Below are 20,675 nucleotides of genomic sequence, written 5' to 3'. Positions count from 1 at the left end.
ATGGTATTTCTCTGGTAGGCCTAATATCTCGATGCCTCGATCAAAATAGATGGAATGGCGAAATATTGTTCTATAAGCCTTCTATGGTAGCCAGACTTAAAATGCAGTATGGGCTAAGTAGAATACACTAATGTGTGCCATTCTTAAAGCCTGCTCAGTGTAAAGACATTATGCGAGGTGTGCCATTGTGTTACACGCTGTGTTGTTATTGTTACTATAAACTGCCCCAGATTTGGACTTTATGCTTACTCCAGACAAGGCGTAAGATTTGTGCCTGGTGTTAGTGAGAAGAACTGAAGAAGGCTTAAACCCTAGACGATGCAACTGGCATAACTATTAGGTTAGACATAGAATACAGAAGGCATCAGCTCAGCTCTGTTGGTACTTGTGTGATGTTTTGGAACACTTTAATTATCCAGCTCTAACCAACTAAAATATCACACCAACCCTTGACGCTATACAAAACCTACAATGTTTTGTACTAAAGCTACTTTATTAACTGTTGGTACCATTAAGGAAACCCCAAACATTGCACTGGAAATTGTTCCATCTTTGCTCCAATTGTTGGCAACTCGAAAAAAGCGCCCTTCAAGCGTTCGTCCCTTTTCTACATGAAAGTTCCCCTGGCTGTACCCCTGACACTGTCTGCGACTCTGCCCTACAGTGCAACACTATAAAAAAAAGACAGCATTCACGAATAGACATATTTTTTGGACATTATTTAAACATATACAACTAAATAAGAACAGTATATTTCATTTATAAGGTATTTTTATGTCATGTTCAAGTTGTGCTAATTCTTTATACACATTCTTCTGAAACATGCAGCTCTGTTTGTTGAACCAGTACAACCAATAATAAAATTCAAATATTAATGCTAAAAACCACTTTGCCTCCATCCAAGTGAAATCATCATACTACTGTATCATAGATTAGATTTTAGAGACAGGACTCAGGATGAACAAATCACAACAGCCCCCTATGTTTCCTGATTCTTAACAGTTACAGAGAAAATGCAAGGGGTGAAATGGATAGAAGGAACAGGGAAAATAGATTGGATCTTCCACTGATCACTCGGAGCTGTGAACAAATCCTGGCTGGTTGCTGGTGATGTGTTGTTCGATCCAGCTCTGGTAGTTGGAAACTCTGGTATACACCCCGGGTTTGATAGGTGCGGTGCAAGCAGGATCACCCCAGCTCACAACTCCAGCCTGGATCCAACGTTTGCCCTGTTTGACCACCATTGGTCCTCCTGAATCTCCCTGTGCAACAAAGACAAAATGTTTGTTTGCCATCACTTAATATTCCAATATGCTTCATTTCCATGTATTTGCAATGACTGACCGATGTGTGCAGTTAGACGAGTATTTTATCTTTTTGTAAAGTTTGTGACAGCGTTTCCCCCTTCTCTTGTTTGAAATTATAAGGCAGAATGTAGTTACTGATAAATAATTACAAAGTAGGCAACTATCAAACTTAAATGCATTTTTTATGTGGACTCTCTTTCAGTCCCATTGCCCAAAGCTTTTTAAATGCACCAGAATTCTTTGACGTAGTCAAAGATTAGTCTGCAACAACATGTTCCAGATTTGCAATCCAACAGGAAGCTTAACAGAGGTGCATCTTCACACAGACCGCATTGAACAACAGTATCCCCTGCATTCATTTATCTTAAAACGTTTACAAAGTTCCTACATAATCTCCCATGCAAGTGGTTTAATACGTTCATACCATCAATAAAATGAACACTTCAGTGACAGCCAAACTGTAAATGTACATAGCCTACTGTATACCGCAGAGCTATACTTTACTGTTTGAGTGAACAAATCACTCTCAAATTTACACTGCTCAACTCTACATTGCGTCTAAAGGGTGAGCAAATGACACTAGATGTAGCTGACTTACAAAGCAGGTGCCCCTCCCTCCATCACCAGCACACATCATGTTGTCAGTGATTTCTTTGACATAGTTGTCGTTACATTCTTTGTTGGACACAACAGGCAGCTTCACCTCCTGCAGCCTCTGTGTGGAAGGTAGAGGAGCTGGAAGAGAAGAGAAGAGTTCACACTTTTCACCATTTACAGTCAGACATATTAGCTAAATCTGGCTTTAAATTAAATTATGAATTACTATCGAATATCTTAGTAAGTTACCATGAGAATGACCTAAAAGTTACGTTTTGTTTCTCTATGTGTTTGTTTGGGAAAAGTCTTCACACAGCCTTGCTACGCAAAACAAACACTTGTCTCTCTCATGAGGAAATGGCTCCTCCTGGTGGCCGGGAAGGGGAACTACTTTCTTGTAGAAGTTGTTCTTGTAGTGAATTAGTGTAACCTGTTTTAATGTCTATGATTTTCATGTTGCCATATTTTTAACTGTTTTAGAAAAGCAATAAGCTACACAAGGTCTCAGTTTACCTCTATTTCATAATGGCTGAGAGGGTCGGAGTTACTCAGCTGGCACTACGCCTCTCAGCCATTATAAAATACAAGGTAAACTGAGACCTTGTGTGGCTTATTGCTTTATTAAACTGTCCAGAGACAATACTGAGGGTCTCAGCACAGCTGAAAGTCTGGGGACTATCACCATCTCCATAACTGTATCTGGGCAGTACCCAGTGAACATCTGGATAGTGATGAAATATCATCCCAGATTACTACAGGAGCACCATTGAATCACATCTAGGGCAAGAAAGATAGTTTGATGCACACTTGAACATATACAAATAGTATTATAATAGAATGTTGTGTGTTTCATCAACTATATTTCATAATACAATCACTGAAGATGTCTCACCTCCGGTGTTGATCCTGCCCCAGCCGGTAACCCAGGCGGTGCTGCCAGCAGTGAAGCCGCTTCCGTCTGCTGCCAGGCAGACTGGTCGGATGTAATCGGTAAACTTAACAGGGGCGGAGAGTTTTATCAAAGCGATGTCGTTGTCATGGGTATCAACGCTATAGTCGGGGTGGTTGATGATTTCTGACACGGATCTGGACACCTCGATGGAACTGCTTCCCTGCTGTGTCTGCCGTCCAAGGTACACTGTGACATCACTGGGGCTGGAACTGGAGGGAGAGAGAGAGAGAGAGAGAGAGATATGTCAGTGATAATACTGTAGGTGGAACCTATAGTGTTATACCCAATATGTATTACTAGCTCAAACAGTATATAGATTTAATTATGAAAACAATCCACCAGTTAATTTAACAGTTCTGATCCTAAACTATCCATCTTTGCTACTGAGAGATTAAAACATTGCATATACCACGGCTAAAATAATTACATAATTGTCCTGGTGGCTCAACCATTCCTGTGCCTAGAATAGATCTGTGTTGCATTTTATGCCTTCTCCTTTCCTGTTCAAATCTGGAGTGTAAACTCCAATTTTAGTTAAATGGCAGATACTGCATACAGTGAGCTCTCCGCTCACCGAATCATAACATGGAAACGAGAGGTGCATGGGTCACCTACAGTGGCTGTACTGCTGATCAGAATCACGCCTTACTCCTGTCTGTCTGTCTGTCTGTCTGTCTGTCTGTCTGTCTGTCTGTCTGTCTGTCTGTCTGTCTGTCTGTCTGTCTGTCTGTCTGTCTGTTATAGATATTCCAGAAGCAAAGATATGAGTTACAAATGTTTTCTTTAAAAAAACATATATATATATTCAAAGATTTGCACACATGTTCACGATTTAAAAAAAATAGCAGATCTACAAGCTCATAGCGTGCCGCGCTGTGAGCTTGCATATCTGCTATTTTTAAATAGCCAAAGAAATCTAAAATGACAGAGATGCGTTCCCGGATTGAATGGGTTAATAATCACATGCTCATTATCAGTGTGCTCTGTGCATCGGGAGCCCCGAGTTTGGTGACCTGTTACCGCTGTCCGCTGAACGGTAGCAGAGATACAGAAAGCCATGGATTCACGACATTCCCACAAAATTCCCATAAAATCTCTCTCTCCCCTCACCTCTCTTGTCTCCATGCAAAGATGCAAGGCGACATTCTTATTCTTATTATTCACACACATTCAACACATTTTTGTTTGTGATAATCTTATTAAAAGGAATAATGAAAAAGCAAGTGCTTGAAAATGTGTTTACGTTTTTGCTACCTCCTACTGTAGCATGGCAAATGGTCTGGTGCAATATGGATAATACTCTGGCCCACACCAATAATATTATTTTAAGACCTCAAGGCTGAGTCTCACAGCAATGTCCTCTACCATGTCGTCGCCTTGCTAAACTAATGGCCTGTGTCATTTAAAAAAAAAGTTTTTCAGGAAAAATTAAAAACTGATCCAAAACAAAACTATATGATATTTCTTAATCATTTCACCCAAAATGTTTATAACAAATTATGACAATTTAAATATAAATAACACTGTCTGTCAATGATGTAACATAAGAGATTTAAATAGGTTTAAATAGGATTAAATCTGACTTAGGCCAAAAAATAAATTAAAAAAATGGCCTAAATCAGTTAATAATTTGCCTATTTTGGTCACACTAGGGAGTTAGGCCGTTATACTAAAAGTGGAGTGAACAGCATGATCCTTTTCAATTTGGAGATGGGCGATTTTACCAGAGGTGGCCTGTGTCATGAGGAGCTGACTTAAGGCAACTCCGCACCAAACAGACTCATCCAGACTATTGCAGACTAGCCTACTCCAGACTGCAACAGACTGGTATTCGGTTGGCAAAAGTTGCCATTTAAGTCTGTCAGCCGACTGGCCATTCATGTGCTAATTTGACTTTTAGCCTGCCAGCGTTGCCAGGTCTGCTTATTATAAGCGACTTTGGGCTTGTTTCCCTGCAAAGCCACTTAGGGATGTTCCCAGCGTTTTTTCTTCACTGACATGCAGTGGTGTAAAGTAACTAGTACATTTACTCAAGTACTGTACTTAAGTACAATTTTGAGGTACTTTTACTTTACTGGAGTATTTCCAATTGTCTATACTTGTACTCCACAACAATTATTTGAAATGTTTAGTTACTAGTTACTTTGCAGATATAAATCATTATGAAACATACATTAACCACTTTAGCCCTATTTTATACCTATAAGCTATTTGAAAATATAGGCCCTGCCCGGCCTTCCTGCCAGGGCAGGAAGGCCATCCAAAAAAATAATAAAGATTTTTAAGTCCAAAAATGATTTTTAAGTCCACGGAAATAATCCATTTAACTTGAAGGTTAAGGATGATTGTATTTTAATATATTATAAGAATAGTATAACTATCTGTGAAATATTACCCATTTATTTCACAAAATAATGTGTTGGCAAATGACCAATATTTAGTTATATAGGTCTCAATATGTCACATTCAGCCCTGGACTTCACTGACTGAAGTAGGGGTCACATTAATCACATTAGATTCACAGAATGTATTTTACCCACAAGTTATTTTCATTCAAATGAAATGTGAATGAACTTGCACTAATAATGACTTTAGTTGATTTTTCACTCTTTAAAGGTATCATGACATTCATTTTCACTTTTTTTTATTTTCAATGTTTTATTTGGGGTTTTATGACCTCAATTACACCCAAAAAACCTGAACTTAAAACATTCAGTGGATTTTCTGTGGTCTGGGGTTTTCTGAATAATTAGGCTGAAAAGTAATCTGAGCTTGGCCCTTCGACAGTGAGGTCACTGTCGAATAATCCCGCCCACTCTCCTCCTCGCCCCTCCCCTCCCCTATCCTTTCCTTTGGGGGGGGCGGAGCAGAGGCGATGATTGACAGGCAAAATCCCTCACCAGCGACACCCGCAGGCAAAGATTTCTTTTTTCATTGCAGTTGAAAAGGCTTTAGAAATGTGAGAGAAAAACACCTGCCATTGATCACTGGAATGGAATTTTCACTTAAAACTTTTTGTACACTTTTGAAGGACCAGGACAAAGACTTTGAATGTGGTGTAAAAGTGAATGTCATTAAACCTTTAAAATATAGTATTTCTTAATTATTAATAATTACAGCTTGTAGATTGGATTTCACGATTTTAAATGGTTTTTAAATAATAATAAAAAAGGAACATACAAGATTTCCACCCGACAGCCATAATATATAGCCAATATATGGTTCTGTATCAGTATATGAGTCCGTTTTTGCAGATTTCATTCTAATTGGCTACTATGCCTGAATATGAATTTCATGAGCCTGGGTAGGTCACCCTGGCTTGGCGGAGATATGCCCTGTAGCACACTCCGCACAGCAGCAGCAGCAGCAGGTGAAAGCAATTCACTTAATTGCTCGTTCTCTCTCTCCCTCTTTCCGTCTCCTCAATCTCTCGCTCGCTCTTTCTCTCTCAATCTTTCACTCTCCCTTTTTTCTCTCCCTCTGTCTCTCCCTCTCTCTTTCTTTCCTTCTCTCTCTGCCGCTTTTTACCTCCCTCTTTCTCCCTCCCTCCGTTTCTCTCTCCGTCTCTCTCCCTTTCTTTCTCCCTCCCGCTTTCTCCGTTCCTCTCTCTCCCTCGCTCCTGGTATCTCCCTCTCTCTCACCCACTTTCTCCCACCCTCTTTGTCTTCCTCCCCTCTCTCTTTCTCTTTCTCTCCCCTCTCTCCCTTCCTCTCTCTCTTTCCCTCTCTCTTTCTCCCCCCTCTTTCTCTCCCCCTCTCCCTCACGAGAAACAGTGAATGTAGGTTTTCTTAGACATGGTCGCTTGTTTCTCTCACATAATCTGGCAACACCGACAGCCCTCTGTTGTCACTGCCACTGCGCTGCAGTCGGCTAAAAAGCTGAACATGTTCGTCGGCTCTGGGTCGGCCGAAAAGGTCCCGACGGACCCCCCGACGGACCCCTAACCGACTGGCCGACGCTTCCCGAAGCCAATTCGGCCCAAAATCGGGCCGATTAGGATTGGTCTGGAGCCAGCTTTAGGCAAAAAGCCTAAAGCAAGGTGACGATGTTGAACATGTGCTGTGTTGAATTTGGACGGATTTTGATTTTGCTAGCTGTGTTTGAGTGTTGAGAACCTGTTGGTCAATATATTATCGATGCTCTTTAAATAGCAGGGAAATACTGCACTGGGGAACTTTGCTAGACTTATACCAGGTCACAGCTGGTCTAAGGTGTGACCTGCTACAACATAGGCTAGGTGAAAATTACAAAATTGATGCAGAAATGCATTTTCATGGGAATCATAGACACAGCTAACATTATGAGCAGAGTAAGGGAGTTAAGTGTAAAGCAGCACAATATGATCCAGAGTCAAATCTTACGTTCTAAAGCATACGACAGAAGTCAGGATCCATATGTCGTTAATGAGGGCTCCGCCACAGCGGTGAGAGCCTTTAGTGTGCAGACTGGCCTGCCAGGGCCATGCTCCGGATACAGCTTCAGCACCTCCTACGATCCACGCGTTGAATGGAGCCAGGCCGCACACTGCAAGGAATATGCAACGAGACAAACATGTGTAAAACATGGAAAATCATGCAAGACTCCATTCCAAAGTGTCTCTTACTTTACTTTTCTCCATCCAGGTCTCATCTCATAATGCATGTCTCAACCCATTAAGACCTGAAGCCGATTCTACAAATGTCTTCTAAATCCCAACAGTATTCTGAAAAAACGTATGTTTCTATATCAGTGGTGCTCAAACCTTTCCATGTCAAGGACCCCCAAAATGATATGTATTTGGCCGCGGACCCAGAAGCAAAGAATACAGTTAAAAATGTTCGCTAAACAATATATATTCAAAGATTTGCACATATTTTCACGATTTTTTAAAAATAGCCAAAGTGTAAAATAATGCATTTTAGCTCAAATGAAAAAGTAACACAGATGCGTTCCAGGTCTTAATGGGTTAATTGCTTTGTTCTTGTCTCTTTCATCTATTTCTCACTCATTTTTCATTGTCTGTGCGCCTGTCTGTAACCCCTGCTCTGATCGTTGTGCGCAGTCAAACCACAGCATGCAGACTATGCTTTAATAACATACCTGTATGTTATTTCGGCAGAGTACAGAATTGCTGTATTCTTTGTGATTATTCAACACAAATGCTCTTATCTTGCAATTGTACACACGCACACGCGCGCACACACACACACACACACACACACACACACACACACACACACACACACACACACACACACACACACACACACACACACACACACACACACACAGATCGTTACTGTATGGTGTATAGAGACGTCTGTTGTTCAGCATATTACTCCTTTCTTGTATGTAAATGGGCACCGGTCCTGGTGGGCACAAACCTGCCTACAGAAATGCCCCAGGACTACACTTTCAAAGCATTTATTTATGTGAGGTTTTCTACCTAACTGGGATCTTGGACTGGGACAGAGACAAAGAGAATAGTGAAGCACATTGCATAACTGATCTGCACATACTTTGAGAGCACATGCATGGAAAGACCCCATCTGGGCCAGGAGCCGTATTCAGGAGCCTGCAGCGTGCACCTCATCATCAACTATAATAATTAAAAGGGGGCAACGAATAGGCCTCTTCCATTCCCCTCAGTTACAGGGCGGACTGGCTCTGCTGGGAGGTCATTGGTGTCAGATCGGTAAAAGAATTGGTTAGCCTCACCAAGATGCAGGTTAGAGCTGGCAGGGCCATAGAGCATCGACCTTTAATACCTTCCATAGTGTTACACTGCTCTAATTTACTGTCTATCATCTCTTTAGAATTCCTCTTTCCCAGGCTTATAGCCTGTTTAAGGTCCTTCTGTGCAGGAGGCTTTATTCATGCAAACGAATGAATGAAAACAGAACTCACCATCCAACTGTGCTCTGCCACCTGAGAAGTTGAAATAATTACTGTTAGTGTGGTGGCACAGAAACCTCTCCTGTTACCAAAAATACATACGCATAGGACATGACCTGCATGCACGTAATGACAGGCATGTGTTTTATCAACCTAAATGATCTTGCAGGTTACAGAAACAAATCGACAAGGATTTCCATTCACCATTGTGTGACACCTCTGTCATCACTAACACTATTGCTATTTAATATGTGTCTTATTCTACTTTGAATATATGTGTTAATAGACAGATAAACATATTACCTGTTCTATACACTACAAACCTTCCTATTTGGTTGTTATATTAGTTACATCAATTACTGCATTTGCATATATATCCTTAAATAGAACATTCTTTGAATAACATTTTGAATATTGTGACACTTACCATCAACCACTAAAGCTAAAATCACAAGGCAAATGGTCAGTCTTGACTCCATGATGTCCCCTGTCCCAACTGTGTGCAACCACAGCCAGGATCATTCATTTACAGTGCTTGCCAACGTGCAATCACCACGGGGGGGGGGGGGGGGCGTGGCATAGTAGCTGGTGGGGGTCAATGTTAAGTCAACCTGTTTATGCCCCACCAAGATGATTTTTTGTACGCACTATAAAGGGGAACTGACAGAGACTGGCAGCTCTGCCAACTCCATCAAAAGACAGACTTTGAATGTATGTCTAATTGTTGTTTTTACAATCTAATCCTTCAATCACTTATTGCTCTCACTAAGAATTAAGGCTGCCTTTGATATTAATAAATTCTTATCCTTATAGACCTAATATGACTAATAAAGAATGTGCTGTTCTTCTGGATTAACTTGGATGACATTATTATCTGCCTGAGTGATGAAGCGGGTTTACTATTATTGTTTAATCTAAAATCCAGGGGGCCAGATGACAATTAGAATACAAATATTACAAGAGGCTCCACACTAATCTGAACTGTCTCAGGAGGTAAAGTGGCCACTTGGGAAACGAAAGGATCCTACGAAGGGATTCCTTTTTTATTTCTTGCACTAGATGCGCCCAGACCTATGTTTTTATGCTATGGTGTTTCATGTCTGCTGTTGTCCTGTACTGTCTGTATGTTTTAAACCACTACTCTGGCTGTAAACCCAATTGCCCTTCTGGGACATTAATAAACTTGAACCTTGAACCTAGTTCGGCTCCTACCTCCTCGGCTCCCCCTGAGTTAGTGTCGAAGTGTCCTTGAGCAAGACACTGCCACTGCCTTGGATGGTTTCCTCCGCAGTTGGTTGGGACTTGGGAATGTAATGCACATTGTAAAGCACTTTGGATTTGCCTTTTAACTTATTTTGTCTGATATGAACACAGTTCTACAATGTTTTAAGAAATGCCAGGATTGCAGAATGGATTAGTGGAACATCATGGTATACAGCATGGGTCTTCAACAGGGGGTCCAGGACCCCTAGGGGGTCATCATGGGGGCCGCCAAATCTTTGTTTGATAGGAACTTTACATTAACCACTTGAACCCTAGCATCCCTAATACTATTTTGAGGGGAACATTAGCCGAAAATAGCCGATCTACAAGCTCACAACGCATCACAGTGTGACGCGTTGTGAGCTTGTAGATCGGCTATTTCGGCAGAGAAGGTTTGGTATGGGGGAGAAAGAGCAGACCAAGTACTAGACCAAGTACTACACCTGTAGTTCATGACGATTTTTCTATATACTTTTACGTGGGTTAAAGGTATTTATTATTTATTTATTGTATGTTCTATCTATATCTAGAATACACCTCTTGACATGGGGGAGTCCAGACTAATTAGGTCAGCTGAGTATGAACAGCTGCTAGTTCACACTAGATTAGAGTTGTGGGTGGAGAGCTGGACACCACTATGTCAAGGGTGCCACAGAGTTTGCCATGTTTGTCCTTTTTGATATCTTTCTGGTGGTGAATAAACACACTTTTTGGTTGCCCCATACCACGGCTTCGGTACTGGATTCCAGCCTCTAATAGGCTCTATGCACAGCAGCCATATTAGAAAGAAATTGGGCCTCTTCTTACTTCCTTCACAGGTGTTACCAAAGATACTAATGCAGGCTCTGTTCCATTCTGGTCAGTCTTATGGGGGTCCTTGAAAATAAGACAACCACTGTGCTACACTAAATGGAACGGAGCCTTAATTAGTATTATTGGTAACACCTGTGAAGGAAGTAAGGAAGGGGCCCAATTCATTCCCAATATGGCTGCTGTGCATAGAGCCTATTGGGCCATTCTCACAGTGCCACTCACCAAAAATAGCCGATCTACCAGCTCACAAAGCATCACACGTGCTTTTAGAGCTGCAATTTTCAAAGCACTCAACAGTCCATATTTCATTTATTTTATTTATTTATACGTTTATTTGGAAGGGACAGCGCGTATTAATGAACACCACACATACAATGCCGTGTAAAAATACACCGGATTTAGCAAGAATGCTATTTTCCATCTGTAGTCCCCATACAGAAAACAAGCAACTATACAGAAAAGAGCGCATAAAAACATTACTGAAAGGGTCCAAACAGTAAAAAGTAAAATATATATATATATATATATATATAACGAAAAAGGGGGACTCCTGCACATCCAAAAAACCCCGTTGGAGGTGCAAGTCTAGTCAGCAGGCATATAAATTGTAAAAAAGGTAAAAGACCTTCAAGGAAGGGACTGCACGCTCCAGGGAACAGATGGACAACTTACTACTGCATTATAGTATTTTATTAGCACGACGCGTTTCGCCGTGAGCTTCGTCAGGTGCTATACAAAAGTGTGAGTGTTTGATACAGTGACACATATATAGTGCCATTCATTAAACAGTTCCACCCCTCCAGGCGTGGTATAAATCATTCAATTATTTAAATACATTTCAGTACAGGAGAGGGTAGACAAAAGATGCTGTATGCAAAAACACCAATAAACAAACAGATCAAATAAGAACACATTTAAGGAGAAAACAAAAAAAGATAATATAAATGCACATATATATATATACATACATACATAAACACATCAGAAGGAATATCTCTAGTACTGACAGGAAATCCCATACAGATGTACGGCAACCCGTTTATACATAAAGTCTTTGAGTTAAAAACTTTTAAATTGAAACAAATATCATGGTATAGGCACAATCAAAACGGTCAGGATGTGGGTTAAGCATGGATCAGGCCAGGTCAGTTAGTCAGTGAAAACTTTTTGGACTGTTAATTTAAATATAAGGGGCGGTGCAAACATATTTGTACAAAAAAGTGCAGTGTGGTAATAGCATAGCCTGGTTCCAGACGAATCTGCCTTTGCAAAATTGCATCGCACTTTAGCCCTCGGCAGATTAGGTCTGGCCCCCCTCAATAGAGATTTCATTTCTCTCCCTCCGAAGTCGTGAGGGACCAATCAGGGCCCAGTATCCAAATGTGGGCGGGCTTATCACCTTATTTGGAGCAATGACGTACAAGGAAGCACTGCTCTGATTCGTTCGTAAAAGGAAGCACTGCTCTGATTGGTTTAGGTCTAACCAATAGAGTCTGTTTGGATCTTTTTGTAACCGCCCCTTGGAAAAAAATCTATCATTGATAGGGACCAGACTAATATCCACGCAGTGTGTCGTGTGATATTGTCTGGCCACGCGAGGCTAGTAATAGCACATTAATAACTTTTAAGATTTATAGAAAAGGGCTGAGGTCCAAATTCTCATTTAGGCCATTAGGTTCCATTGTGTTTAAGGTAAAAATCCAGTGAGCTTCTCTCTGCAATAGCAGTTTTATCATGTCGCCACCCCTAGGTGGCAGGTTCACCTTCTCTATGCCAATACATTTCAATGTGGCTGCTGATCCATGCGCCCTCTCCTTGTAGTGTCGTGCAATGGCATAATAATAATGTTGCCGTTTCTGATAGCGGCTTTGTGTTCAGCTATTCTTATTTTCAGGTTGCGTTTCGTTTGACCAATATAGACCATCCCGCATGGACACTTTAACATGTAAACCACATGAGTTGTGTTACAATTAATGAACCCTTTTATTTTATGTACCCGTCCGGTCTGTGGATGATAGAAAATCTTAGTGGTAAATACCAAATAGGCACCATGTGGGATAGTAATGTCTAATGACTTGATTACATCCCTGGTGTCCGCTACATATGAAGGTAACATTTTGACAGTATCTTTAATAAAGAAATCAACAAATTGGCTCAATGGCTCTGATAGTGAATTATTACCTGAGACGATGGGTCGTCCTGGCGGATTTGTCAAACCTTTATGAATTTTGGGTAATAAATAAAGAACGGGAGTAACTGGAAAATCAACCTTAAGAAACTCAAATTGATGTTTTGTTATACAATTGTCACGGAGAGCAGCATCCAGAATCTTGTGAACTCAAAGCTCTCAAAAGGAGCAAGTTCGAACTACATGCCCAAGACTACAAAGAAGGAACTGTCTACAACTGGCACCAAGAACGTAAGACATGGAACCCAGAACATGTGAATCTGACCGAAGAATCTGATCCCGGTCTATCAAGCGACTCGACCTACTCCCAAGATGAGCGTTTTTTAGACGTACAAACAAGGGATACCCCACGACAGCACAGCTACCACCAACGAGGTGGAGCCAGGGGAAGAGGACGAGGCGGGGCAAGAAGAAACGCCATCCCGCACACAGTGGTCACCCGCAGCCAGAGCAACAGACGGTAATAAATATATCTGACTGTCATCTCTCCCCTGCCCAGCAATCAGTCTTAAGTAAAGGACTTTCATTTGTACCTACAAACAAAGTCAATGCATTTAAGCTAAAAGTGGACTGTTATATAAATTCTTTAGACTATTGCATCTTAAAAACCACTTCAGAAATGTTGACCAATCTGTACCGATTAATCCTGTGAATAAATTAAAGAAATCATCTAAGTTTTGTCCCACCAGCACTTTGAATCCAACCTTGGTCACCTTTAGTAAAATGGTAGAGCAGGATATCCAGAAACTTGTCATATCATCAGATAAAGTAAATAAACGCCAAAATGTGACTGCTTTGGAGAGAAAAGCTCTCGAGGAACTTAGTAAAAATGACAAGATCATTATTAAAGGGGTAGTTCACCCCCAAAATAACTTTTTTTCTATTGATTACTCACCCCATGGAGCCTTGAATTCATGGATATTTTTTTGTTTTTGTCGCATTCCTTCCTTTATTATTTGATTATAATAAATGTAGCCCCATTGATTCCGGTAGGAGACACAAATGCATTTGTGTCTCCTACCGGAATCAATGGGGCTACATTTATTATAATCAAATTATTGGCTTAGGAATGTGACAAAAACAAAAAAATATCTATGAATTCAAGGCTCCATGGGGTGAGTAATCAATAGAAAAAAAGTTATTTTGGGGGTGAACTACCCCTTTAAGTCTGCTGACAAAGGCGGTTCTATTGTTGTTCAAAATACTAAAGATTATATTGCTGAAGCTATGCGACAGCTTGATAATACTTCTTTTTATAAACGTCTTCCCCAAAATCCAATTGAACAACTGATGAATGACAGGGACAAGATTCTGGATGCTGCTCTCCGTGACAATTGTATAACAAAACATCAATTTGAGTTTCTTAAGGTTGATTTTCCAGTTACTCCCGTTCTTTATTTATTACCCAAAATTCATAAAGGTTTGACAAATCCGCCAGGACGACCCATCGTCTCAGGTAATAATTCACTATCAGAGCCATTGAGCCAATTTGTTGATTTCTTTATTAAAGATACTGTCAAAATGTTACCTTCATACGTAGCGGACACCAGGGATGTAATCAAGTCATTAGACATTACTATCCCACATGGTGCCTATTTGGTATCTTTTGATGTAGAAAGTCTACAGTATATACCAATATACCTCACGATGATGGCCTGGCGGCAATGTCTTATTTTTTGGGTACAAGAGGTGATATCCCCTCAGAATGTTTACTAAGTTTAACAAACTTCATTTTGAAATCCAACTATTTTATGTTTGACAATAAGTTCTTTATTCAAACCCAGGGTACTGCTATGGGGTCTACATTTGCGCCCTAATAATGCCAATTTATTTATGGGTCATTGGGAATCCCGTTTTATCCAAAACCAAGCCGCTTCTCCATTGCTGAAAAAGGTGATATACTGGAAAAGATATATAGATGATATCCTGATGGTTTTTACTGGCCAAGAAAACGAGTTGGTGGAATTCAAGAATTACATTAATGGGACACATCCCACGTTAAAATTTACTATGGTACACAGCAAAGATCACATAAATTAAAGAAATCATCTAAGTTTTGTCCCACCAGCACTTTGAATCCAACCTTGGTCACCTTTAGTAAAATGGTAGAGCAGGATATCCAGAAACTTGTCATATCATCAGATAAAGTAAATAAACGCCAAAATGTGACTGCTTTGGAGAGAAAAGCTCTCGAGGAACTTAGTAAAAATGACAAGATCATTATTAAAGGGGTAGTTCACCCCCAAAATAACTTTTTTTCTATTGATTACTCACCCCATGGAGCCTTGAATTCATGGATATTTTTTTGTTTTTGTCGCATTCCTTCCTTTATTATTTGATTATAATAAATGTAGCCCCATTGATTCCGGTAGGAGACACAAATGCATTTGTGTCTCCTACCGGAATCAATGGGGCTACATTTATTATAATCAAATTATTGGCTTAGGAATGTGACAAAAACAAAAAAATATCTATGAATTCAAGGCTCCATGGGGTGAGTAATCAATAGAAAAAAAGTTATTTTGGGGGTGAACTACCCCTTTAAGTCTGCTGACAAAGGCGGTTCTATTGTTGTTCAAAATACTAAAGATTATATTGCTGAAGCTATGCGACAGCTTGATAATACTTCTTTTTATAAACGTCTTCCCCAAAATCCAATTGAACAACTGATGAATGACAGGGACAAGATTCTGGATGCTGCTCTCCGTGACAATTGTATAACAAAACATCAATTTGAGTTTCTTAAGGTTGATTTTCCAGTTACTCCCGTTCTTTATTTATTACCCAAAATTCATAAAGGTTTGACAAATCCGCCAGGACGACCCATCGTCTCAGGTAATAATTCACTATCAGAGCCATTGAGCCAATTTGTTGATTTCTTTATTAAAGATACTGTCAAAATGTTACCTTCATACGTAGCGGACACCAGGGATGTAATCAAGTCATTAGACATTACTATCCCACATGGTGCCTATTTGGTATCTTTTGATGTAGAAAGTCTACAGTATATACCAATATACCTCACGATGATGGCCTGGCGGCAATGTCTTATTTTTTGGGTACAAGAGGTGATATCCCCTCAGAATGTTTACTAAGTTTAACAAACTTCATTTTGAAATCCAACTATTTTATGTTTGACAATAAGTTCTTTATTCAAACCCAGGGTACTGCTATGGGGTCTACATTTGCGCCCTAATAATGCCAATTTATTTATGGGTCATTGGGAATCCCGTTTTATCCAAAACCAAGCCGCTTCTCCATTGCTGAAAAAGGTGATATACTGGAAAAGATATATAGATGATATCCTGATGGTTTTTACTGGCCAAGAAAACGAGTTGGTGGAATTCAAGAATTACATTAATGGGACACATCCCACGTTAAAATTTACTATGGTACACAGCAAAGATCACATAAATTAAAGAAATCATCTAAGTTTTGTCCCACCAGCACTTTGAATCCAACCTTGGTCACCTTTAGTAAAATGGTAGAGCAGGATATCCAGAAACTTGTCATATCATCAGATAAAGTAAATAAACGCCAAAATGTGACTGCTTTGGAGAGAAAAGCTCTCGAGGAACTTAGTAAAAATGACAAGATCATTATTAAAGGGGTAGTTCACCCCCAAAATAACTTTTTTTCTATTGATTACTCACCCCATGGAGCCTTGAATTCATGGATATTTTTTTGTTTTTGTCGCATTCCTTCCTTTATTATTTGATTATAATAAATGTAGCCCCATTGATTCCGGTAGGAGACACAAATGCATTTGTGTCTCCTACCGGAATCAATGGGGCTACATTTATTATAATCAAATTATTGGCTTAGGAATGTGACAAAAACAAAAAAATATCTATGAATTCAAGGCTCCATGGGGTGAGTAATCAATAGAAAAAAAGTTATTTTGGGGGTGAACTACCCCTTTAAGTCTGCTGACAAAGGCGGTTCTATTGTTGTTCAAAATACTAAAGATTATATTGCTGAAGCTATGCGACAGCTTGATAATACTTCTTTTTATAAACGTCTTCCCCAAAATCCAATTGAACAACTGATGAATGACAGGGACAAGATTCTGGATGCTGCTCTCCGTGACAATTGTATAACAAAACATCAATTTGAGTTTCTTAAGGTTGATTTTCCAGTTACTCCCGTTCTTTATTTATTACCCAAAATTCATAAAGGTTTGACAAATCCGCCAGGACGACCCATCGTCTCAGGTAATAATTCACTATCAGAGCCATTGAGCCAATTTGTTGATTTCTTTATTAAAGATACTGTCAAAATGTTACCTTCATACGTAGCGGACACCAGGGATGTAATCAAGTCATTAGACATTACTATCCCACATGGTGCCTATTTGGTATCTTTTGATGTAGAAAGTCTACAGTATATACCAATATACCTCACGATGATGGCCTGGCGGCAATGTCTTATTTTTTGGGTACAAGAGGTGATATCCCCTCAGAATGTTTACTAAGTTTAACAAACTTCATTTTGAAATCCAACTATTTTATGTTTGACAATAAGTTCTTTATTCAAACCCAGGGTACTGCTATGGGGTCTACATTTGCGCCCTAATAATGCCAATTTATTTATGGGTCATTGGGAATCCCGTTTTATCCAAAACCAAGCCGCTTCTCCATTGCTGAAAAAGGTGATATACTGGAAAAGATATATAGATGATATCCTGATGGTTTTTACTGGCCAAGAAAACGAGTTGGTGGAATTCAAGAATTACATTAATGGGACACATCCCACGTTAAAATTTACTATGGTACACAGCAAAGATCACATAGACTTTTTGGATTTGCGAATCTCAGTAGAATCTGATGGACTTCTCAAAACGACCATTTACCTTAAACCGACAGATCGAAACAGTGTACTACACGCTCAGAGTTACCACCCCAAACGGTTAGTAGAAAATATTCCATATGGACAGTTCTTGCGCCTTAAGCGCATTTGTAGTGACCCTGCAGATTTTAAGATAAAGGCAGACGAAATGCACAATAGATTTCGACAGAGGGGCTACAAGAAATCCATTATACATAAAGCAGAAAGCAAAACTAAAACTGTAAAAAGAGAGACACTTTTGGAACCCGTGAACAAAAGCATTTCAGATAATAGAGTCACCTTTGTCTCCGAGTTTAACACCTCGTCTCAAGAAATTAAGAACATCATCCACAAGCATTGGAATATGCTGAAATGCGACCCAAATTTGAAAAATATAGCAACACTATCACCTAGATTTTGTTTTAAAAGAGGCAAAAACATTAGGGACTCTGTTGTCACATCTATGTATAAAGCACCCAGTAAGCCTACTGGCACTAATTGGTTAAGTGAGGAGATATGTGGCAATTATCCCTGTGGTAGATGTACCCACTGTTCCAACACCAGTACCACTAAGATTTTCTATCATCCACAGACCGGACGGGTACATAAAATAAAAGGGTTCATTAATTGTAACACAACTCATGTGGTTTACATGTTAAAGTGTCCATGCGGGATGGTCTATATTGGTCAAACGAAACGCAACCTGAAAATAAGAATAGCTGAACACAAAGCCGCTATCAGAAACGGCAACATTATTATTATGCCATTGCACGACACTACAAGGAGAGGGCGCATGGATCAGCAGCCACATTGAAATGTATTGGCATAGAGAAGGTGAACCTGCCACCTAGGGGTGGCGACATGATAAAACTGCTATTGCAGAGAGAAGCTCACTGGTTTTGTTGCATTGCTTCTCTCGTTGTTCACTATGGGAAACAGCGCCCTCCGGCGATGATACAGAAGCTTCACATTCACTCCCTCAGGGCCGAAACCCTTTTTGGCCCGATGGGCCTTTCGTCGCTTCCCAGCAGCCTCCTCGCCCGAGGGCATAAGAGGAGCAGGAACGCGGAAGTCATCCTCTTTGTTCCTTCTGCCAAGCGTGTGAAGGAGCTCCACACTGTAAGTATCGAGGTTGCGGGTTTCTACAAGCTCAATAGCGACGGGTTGGATCCCAGTCCACTGAGTTCCCCAACCTTTCTCCCTCTAACTACTATTTTCCCGGCGTGGAAAACTCCGCTAACATTGTTAGCTCTTCATGGATCGACGGGACCGTCCAGCCGTCGCCGATCGCCGACAGCTGGAGACCAGCATGGACCTTCCCCCGCGGCGTTGCGGCTCCCGTTCTTGCTCCCAGCCTCTCGAGGAATGGGACCAGCATGACCACTGCGTTAGCTGCCTGGGGCTCGCACACGCTGAGGACGCCGTCTACGGCGACCCGAGATGCTACGAGTGTGCAGGCTTGCACACCTCCGAGCTTAGGGAAAGGTTCAACAGGGCCCAGAGGCTCTTCCTACCACCACGAGCCATGTTCGAGAGCTGCGAGGACGAGTACGACGGAGACCGCCGCTACTATTCCTCTCGACGATCGGCGGACCGCGGGCCAGCTAGCCTAGCCTCCGTATGGGAAGAACGTCGGCGGCCCCGAGCGTCAGCAGCAGCCGGCTCTGCACGAGCTCTGGAAGCTCCGAGGTCTACTCTGCACCCCCGCTCACGCTCTCCTACATCCAGGGCACCCTACGAGGACAGCGAGCCCCACGTGGATCCCCCTCTCTCCCCACATGATGGCCGCTGCAGCAGCGCAGAGCATCGAGCGGCTCTCCGCTATTACTCCCCGCCGGTGAGTGGTGATGGTGATGCCGATAACGGGGCCATCACCTCTTACCATGACGATATCGAAGAATTCGAAGTCGTCGATGAAGTCCAGGGGGACGGGGAGGTCGTCCTCCACGACGCTGACGCCACGGATGACCGTGGCCCCCCAGTTCTCGGCCCACCTGAAGCGAGGACCCTTCTCCCTGTTACGATGCCTGCGGTGGCGGCTGCGGCTCAGCCTGGCAGCATTCTCCCACCAGCCGAAAAAGGCGAGACCACTTTACTGGAGCTCTACAAAACAGCTACCATTAGATGCGGTCTTAAATGGCCGGCTGACGACACCAAGGAGCCCCCCGCCAACCCGTCGGAGTTTCAGGGTCTCGACTCGGTGGCAGAAAAGGTTGCCAAGAAATCTAAGCTTCCCCTGGCTATGGGTTTCAACACAGCTCTCTCATCGTCGTGGGATTCCCCTTTAACCCCCGACTCTGATCCTAAAAGGCTACGTTTTAACATCGATTGTGCGGGTGCGAGCGAGCTCGGTCTCCTGGCCCTTCCCCCCATGGATCGCACCCTAGCCCTCTCACTCGCCCTTAGCATACCAAAGAACCAGAAGCTCCCCTTCTCCACGGTTAAGGATCCTCCGCTTCTGACCAACGAGAAGGACGTGTCTGGCTCTGCAGCCACCAGAGTTCTCCACAAAGCTTTTACCTCCGGAGCTAGAGCCCTCAACGCCACAGCGCTGCTGCAGGGGTCCCTGAAAGTACTCCTGAGCGAGGCAGGAGACACCGCCACACCTCAGCAGCTAGCAGAGATGAGGCGCATCACACAGGAGCTTATCCTGCTTAACAAATACTCCACAGAGTGGACTGGCAGGGGAATCGGACTGTGTGTTACTCATGAGAGAGCGCGGTGGCTCGACCACGTCAACTTCAAGGGTCCTGAGGACAAAAAGAATCTCCAGAACCTAAAAGTAACTCCAGATAATCTTTTCAAGGGGGGCATGAGCTACCTGCAGGACAGCGCCGCAGTGCGTAAAGCTCAA

At 41.7% G+C, this 20,675-nt stretch overlaps 1 protein-coding gene across 1 annotated transcript in view; it reads right to left on the bottom strand.

The window, feature by feature from the left end:
• LOC308098625 (serine protease 48-like) overlaps positions 1–20,675 on the bottom strand; it is a gene marked incomplete at its 3' end in the record, with an annotated part of 86,619 nt that overhangs the window by 52,082 nt on the left and 13,862 nt on the right. The window contains exon 2 of the mRNA XM_080447034.1: positions 8,743–8,763. Coding sequence (XP_080303160.1) covers positions 8,743–8,763 — 21 coding nt within the window. The remainder of the gene's footprint in view (positions 1–8,742; positions 8,764–20,675) is intronic.

The sequence above is a fragment of the Gymnoscopelus braueri genome (assembly GCF_963280865.1).
Source record: "Gymnoscopelus braueri genome assembly, chromosome: 13".
Taxonomy (NCBI): domain Eukaryota; kingdom Metazoa; phylum Chordata; class Actinopteri; order Myctophiformes; family Myctophidae; genus Gymnoscopelus; species Gymnoscopelus braueri.
Note: the sequence above shows the minus strand (reverse complement) of the source record. Positions and strands in the feature narration are given on the sequence as shown.